Here is a 7,123-nt window from a genome sequence, read left to right as displayed (position 1 = left end):
GTTGCTGCAGGTGGGCAGGAGGCAGAGATGGGAGCGGGAGCACATCACATACTATATTTTTTTGCAAGAAAGGATGGACTTACGCAGCTCACCATCTCTGCCATGGCAGAGAATTGGAAAAAAGTGTTTCCTTTCAGTGCAAAGTTTAATACTGAGCTTTCCCTGAATGGTGGGACATAAGGCTTACCCCCTCCTAGATGGTCTCTCAGAGCTGCCTCCCTGCTCAGCATCCTGTGTTCTGAGACTCTGCTTCTTTTCATAATTCAAGAGAGCTGGAGAGATAGAGGCCTATGCTACATTTATTCTACCTGTAGACTTGTAAGACAAACCACAGGAATCGCTATCCTGCTGTTGCATTCTTCTCTTTTTTGCAGTGGCTTGATGGATTTGAGATGGCTGAAGTCAGATAATGTGAACCCAACATTCAGTAGCCCAGCTCCACAGTCAGTCTTATGCACCTAGACTTAGATGATTGGCAAGAATATAGATGCAGAAATGGTTGAATTCAGTGGGAATCAGGGGCCTAAACACTGTTGAGGACCTGAGTTTACCTTTCTCAAGCCAGCCATCCTAGCTTAATGGCTTCTTTGGAAAACATCACCTTTGCCATGAAGCTCATGTATGCTTAAAGGCACTATAGGATAAGTATAATGAACAACAATACAATTTTGAGCCTAAAATCATTATTGAAGTCCTATATCAGAACAGTTTAGTGTACAGCAGATTGCAGTAAATAAAACAAGGGCTTAAATGTACCATGTTTCTTGTGCCAATGGATGAAATGAGTTCACAAAGGAAACGTGATTCTTTAGCGTATGCAAATTTATTCAACTCTGCAATTATTTATTTACAACTAATGACTGATACCAACAGATGAGGTAAAAATATGAGGTATTGATATGAGTATAACATTTTAAAATGCAATTATCATAATGTATCCTCAATGGCAATGTAACAATACAAAATACTGTGGTAGCTGAATGGTAGACATGGCATAATGTGCACTGTAAAGAAATCTTATTTCATTGATACATGGCTGAGAGATGCCAGAAGTGCATGACAGAGCTTCTGCAAGGGTAGGACAACCCTACCTTGCTAACGGTGGCAAGTGGCACAGGGCCCCTTCCAGCTGTCAGACAGGATAAAACCACTGTCCAGGTTTTCCCTTCATTTCCTTAAGAAATTATTTACTATCAGACAATAGCCATTCCCATGGCCAGAAATTCTGCACCTATTAATACTGAGGCACTATTGTATTCATTTATGCAAACTAATGTAGCAGAAGTGCTCTAATTGCTCGTGTTTTGGAAAACAGCTGGCATGAAACCTGCTGCCATGGCTACAGGCATTTGGGGAGGAGGTGCCACTCTCTGGGACAGCAGTCCCGCTGGAACCAGGGGACTGGCCTTGCCCCGCCAGCTCGCGAGCCACCGCCTGCTCCCAGGAAAGCTGGACCTGGGCAGTGGTGGTGCCCTGCAGCTGGCTGGTGACCGCCAGACCTCAACACAGCCATTTAAGGGTGTGAGCGCTCCCCTGTCTTTAAGACTTAAAAAGATGCAATAGTTGCACACTTCAACTCTTGTTGGCCATAAACCCAAGGCAGGAGCTCACGGGCAGCCAGCCTCCCTGATCCTATGAGTTGCACAATAACACATGGGTGAGACAGCTCATGGGGGAAGACAACAGTGACTTTTTTGGGGTCCTGCTGCTCCACAGGGACACCACGCTGGGTCACCCTGCCCCTGTCCACCCTGAGCTCCCACTAGCTTGCTCTCTCAGATTGCAGGGCCGTCCCCCACCAGCACAGCCCTTTCGCATATACACAATGGCACATGGGACCGTGCTCTAGCAGCAATCGAGGACCGCACGTGGTCCACCCCACAGCCCCCATACCTGGGGCAGATTCAAAGCGCCAGCTTTGAAGAGACTTCCCTGTTTACTCAATCAGGGCACAAAACTCTGTAGCTTCATGTAGGAAACTAATCCCATTTAATTGACCTCATACTAAATCTTAGTGGATTTTGTTGGAAGGACTGAGCTAAAACACTGGCTATGAATGACTCAGATGGTTATGCAGTAATAAATAAAGTTCAAAGTGAACAAATGCGATTAATGAATAAACAGTATTAACAGGCTTGTACATTCTTATTGAATCATAGATGTAATATAATTTTGGTCTTAGGTTAGTTAAAAACAAAATGTAACCCTGCCTTAAAGGTAATGTCGACAAATTATTATTATTATTTTTAAAGCATTCTTCCATTAGCAAAATAATAGGTCCCTGAAAATGAAATTATATAAAAGGCTTAAATGGCTCCTACTCCTCATAGTCAGGGGCTAATCCTGCTCCCACCAATCCCTACAGAGGCAGGATCATGCAGATCAGTGCAATATAATATGAAAATACTTGCTGTTACTATAAAAGCAATCTTTCCAAGCATAGTCTGCATTTAGTCTTTTAAATCTCAAAAATGTGTTTGAAAGTTTAAAAAAAGTTTAGTTATTTGTATAGTAAGAACATTAAAAGTCATGGTGTTCATCCACACGTCTTTGTGTCCACTGGATGTGGAAAATCTGCTTTGGAGGATCTTAACAATTAGCCATCTCTATGGGAGAAGGAAGGAACAACACAGAAACACTCAGAACCTAGACAAAATGCTAAAAAAAAAAAAAAAAAAAAAAAAAGATGATTTACAGCTTTATAACTTACCGGTCTGATTTCAGACACCTCAGTATACACAGCATTACACAGCATTATCTTGTACTCTCCAAGAATGAGCAGTTACACTATGCTGCACATAGTGAGGTTCTCTAGCGGCAGATATACTATTAGTTAAGGCAATAGGTAAGTTTTGAACACCTTGTACACAAACTTTCTGCAGCTGAATATAAATGGCCTTCAAAATGTCTATCTCAGTTACATTTCCATGTATTTTTTTAGTGAAACTGATCCGCTCCTCATTATTTTTAAACGTACAGTAGCCTCCTTCCCACTTAGTTCTTTTAATTCTTCCTACATCTATTTCTAGGTACCTTCTCACAGCATACACAAACACGAAACGTATTTGAGAACAGGCATTTCTGTTATCACACGGATTATGCCAGTAGCCCTGTGATAATAGCAAACACAGCTTATGTAGCAGTGACACACTAAGAAACAAGTGACAGACTCAATTAAGTTCCGACTGATGCAAATGATTTGCACTGAGCTATATACAAAATAATTAATTTATACATATACATATATATAGATATAATATAGATAAATATATACATACTGTACATAAGTTATTTACAATTAAAATATGCTTCTTAGAAGCCTTTAAATACCACAGTTCTGTAACACACAAGTAATGGCAATAGTCTGATTTTAAAGTAATAATGATAAAAGCTCTCCGAAGAAATGTTTACTTCGATAATTGAAATTAATATAGAAGGGATGTGGCGGGGGGAGGTGAAGTCTCCAGAAAAAAAGAACTTTCCTTTAAAATTCCTGTTTCACCTTTGTACAGACCCAAGTCTGGTCAGATTTCTGCAGCTTATATAAGATCTTTGCTTTCAGCGTTCCTGTTCCCTGCCAGACCCCGATTTATGCTCACACACTCCCAGGAACACTTCCTCAGATTTTTGTTTCTGGTCCCTCGGCAATCAGAGGCTGAAATGAGTTTCTGATCCTGGCAACTTCTGCTGCGCACAGATGTCCAAAGCCTTTGTTGTACCACTCTGGGGAATGTCCTCTGAAGAAATGGAAAGACAATTATTGAGAAACTCAAATACTCAAGAAATATGTCCCACATGACCAGGCTTGCCATGCTTCCTACTCCCTGCTGCCCACAGTGGTGGTGGGGACTTCAAATACTTGTCATTGTAAGCGTACTCTGAAGTTCTCCCTTGCAATAAACTAATACTGGATTTTATTTCTATGATCACATCACAGAAGTGGTAGACACTGAGCAGAGAAATGAGCTTGGTGGCTAGAAAAGACTGCAGGCAGGCTCCAAAGCAGCAAAACTTCATTGACCATGTCCTCTGTTACCAACACCTCCCCTCCTCGAGTTGCAGGTTTTTGCCCTGCTGAATGAACATCTGCTTTTTGCAGGCAGGATACTTACTTTAGGTCAATTCTGCAGATATGGGTCAGCCTGGCTTTTCCTGAGCCACATGGCTCTATCAAGTACTGAGAGTCCATCACGACAGCTCGCACAGCTCCCATAAGAGGAGCCTCTTCATGCTCCACAGAGATGGCAACCAGCATGCACATGCCCTTTGGCAAATCTGTCCTCCATGTCCTGCAGCAACACATTCCAGATTGAATCACTTTAGTAACGAAACTTTTGGGCGCACAAGTAGGAAGCTGAATTAAAGTTACAGTTGGTCGGCCTATCCTTGTTGTTGCCTGCAATGCCACTGGACTGTCCTTGGAGTCCCTGGAGGAGTTATGTGTTCCGGGTTTGTAAGCAATATTGCTCAGAAAAGGCTACAGAAACTTATCAAGCTCAGATTTTAGAGCTAGATCTCCTCCTGTAAATGTATTAATTTTAATGGTGGGTACCATAATTTTGATAAGAACTGCTCAGAGGTTCGGGGATACATTGGTACAGGAGGAGGCAAATCAACCCCCCAAACTCGCGCCTTTGGAAGCAACTCAAGGAAACATCTTGCAATCGGTGCTATGTACAATATTTCCCTGAGGGACAATATCCACAGGATTCTGCTGTCATCCCCCCACCCCAGTTGGGAATCTGAGCATGATGTGGAATCGTCGCCCACCTACGTTGCTGCAGGCTCCAGGTGGAGAAGTTTGCTTCTCCACAAGACCATTTTGCAACCATCATGTGTTAACGGGCATGATACAGCCTTTTGTAGATAGACAGAAGTTTTGGAAAGGACATGAAGCGAGCACAAGCCATGCAACAAAGTCTGAAATGTTGCACTGCACCCACGCAGACTTACAGAACGACAAATAGAGTTTAGCACAGCAGAAATCCTTGCTAGTACACACAGTGACTTCTGAAACTCCAAGAACGTGTTTCAAGGGCATCTGAATTAAAACCAAAATGTCCTTTCGTGACAAGCATTTATTTAATCAATGACATTACGTACAATACTCTTGGTGACGATAAGTATAAATGCAGCACATTTTACCAGGGTGTTCTGCTGCTAATATCCACTGATGCACAGCAGCTGAGGAAAGTCTCCTCATCTGGCTGGTGCCAATTACGTGATGGTCATTTGCCACCACACACTCCAAGCAGCAATGGCAAAATACAGCCTTACGGGGTTCATTTGTTGCAATAGCTAAAGGCCGAAACTTCATGTTTACTCCTTTAGAAATGATAGTGAAGTTGAGGCTCCCTTTCTTTAGGTAGGCTTTGGTTTCCTACTAAGCAAGCATCTGAACCAATATCCTTGCCAACTATCCCAGAAGACTGGTCAACCAGGCACCCGCAAAGGTATTGCTATCCATTTGCTTCCTTCCTCCTCACTGTCACTCCAGAAAGAGACATCTCCTGGAAAGGTCCTTCTGCTTTCCAATGCCTCATAGTAAGAACTAACAAGCTTTTTGTAGCCTCTGCTGACGTAATCATGTGCTCATCTGCATCTTTTCCCAACAGGATCTATGCTCCATGTTCTTTTCCCTTACAGAAGGAAAGGGGCATTTTCTGGCCCATAGAACCACATTCTGTCTCACCATTGTTACAAAACTATTGGGCAAATTTTACTTGGGAAAAAGTAATATAATGGTGACATTTCATGACCGTGTCACCATACATGTCAGTTAGCCAATGACAGGTAGTTGGTTCCTTATTACCCAATGTGTTTCTTTCCACAAGCAGTCAGGGCTGGCCTGTTAAGATGCATTTTTATTTTGAGCTCTGCCAGTAATTTCATTTTTTCACCCTCTCCCAAGTTTCTAGCCTCTCTTACATGCTGCAGAAGTTTTCCACCAGGTTCAGGAGACCTAGACTTTAATACTTAACATTTTTTTCTTGTTCTGTAAGCATTCTTTATATATTCTGGTGTCACATCTTTCTCGTCTGCCTTGAATATCACACGATAGGTCTATGCTCTTTCCTATATTGTGGGAAGAAATGAGAAATTCCTACTGTGCTGTGTAATGTGCATCATCTTGGCGTGGACTGTCTGAGACAGGGATTATGCTACCTTGGGAAATACCATGTTTTAGCAGGTAGGCTGCTTTCAAGGACTGTTGAAGTTTGGACTTCAGCAGGTAATAATTTCTGCGTTTTTCTAATAGGAAATTACGCTGTTATTCAAGACAATGCAGGAAGATACTGGCTTCTGAAGGTTTTACGTGTGTCTGTGCATTAATAAAAATGGTGACCTACCTTAGCAGATGAAACACATGGAGAGCAGGAAATCACACCTCAGACCTGTGAAGTGCTGAACCCTCTGCTGTGAGCGCCTGCTCAGTGCTCAGATGTGACCGTAACTACATGGCCCTTACTTGGGTTGTTCTTGAAGTGGAAAACTATTTATCCCAGAGACTGCAGAAGACTTATGATTCCTATTCCCAGTTATAAGGATTTAGGCCACTTCCTGTACTTCTCTATATATCTTACAGTAGTAAAATCGGGCACAACACTTAACTCACAGAGATGCTCTGTACTTAACGAACATTAAATACTTAAGGAATCTTTAATGAAGAATGATGCGGGTGCGGGGCAGCTGAGAGCTGTGTCAGATCCCAGGCATACGAAACATTGCCCCTATCCTCTTACCAATGGAGTCTTCTCAAGGGAGCCTAATCCCCTTGTTATGACTGTCAAATTGAAGAGAAAAAAAAAAAAAAAGAACAACTAAGTTTATCCTTTCACAGCCAAAAGTTTTATTGGGAAGAGGAAAATTGCTGTCTGTTAAAATATATTTATTCATGTCCCCAGAGGTGAATTATAATGTCACTGTTCACTTCCCACCAATCATAAGGTATCAAGTTGACTGAGATATCGCTGGCTAACCTTGCTCTAGACTTAATGATATACATCAAGACAGATAAACGACAGAATCTGACAGATCTGCCTGACGGCTGTTTTCAGCCCTTAAAAACCCACCAGGATTCAGTTTTATGATACATATTTTAGTCCTTAGGGTCATTCTGCCT

At 42.1% G+C, this 7,123-nt stretch overlaps 1 protein-coding gene across 6 annotated transcripts in view; it reads right to left on the bottom strand.

Moving 5' to 3' along the window:
• Window positions 1-804: 804 nt before the first annotated feature.
• STARD13 (StAR related lipid transfer domain containing 13) overlaps window positions 805-7,123 on the bottom strand; it is a 305,468-nt gene continuing 299,149 nt past the window's right edge. For all 6 annotated transcript variants that reach the window (XM_075742017.1, XM_075742018.1, XM_075742021.1 and 3 more), the window contains 2 exons: window positions 4,113-4,289; window positions 805-3,737 (listed from right to left, as the gene is read on the bottom strand). In XM_075742017.1, coding sequence (XP_075598132.1) covers window positions 3,620-3,737; window positions 4,113-4,289 — 295 coding nt within the window. In that variant the 3' untranslated portion in view covers window positions 805-3,619. The remainder of the gene's footprint in view (window positions 3,738-4,112; window positions 4,290-7,123) is intronic.

The sequence above is a fragment of the Balearica regulorum genome, chromosome 1, assembly GCF_011004875.1.
Source record: "Balearica regulorum gibbericeps isolate bBalReg1 chromosome 1, bBalReg1.pri, whole genome shotgun sequence".
NCBI lineage: Eukaryota > Metazoa > Chordata > Aves > Gruiformes > Gruidae > Balearica > Balearica regulorum.
This window is presented reverse-complemented; position numbering and strand designations above follow the sequence as displayed.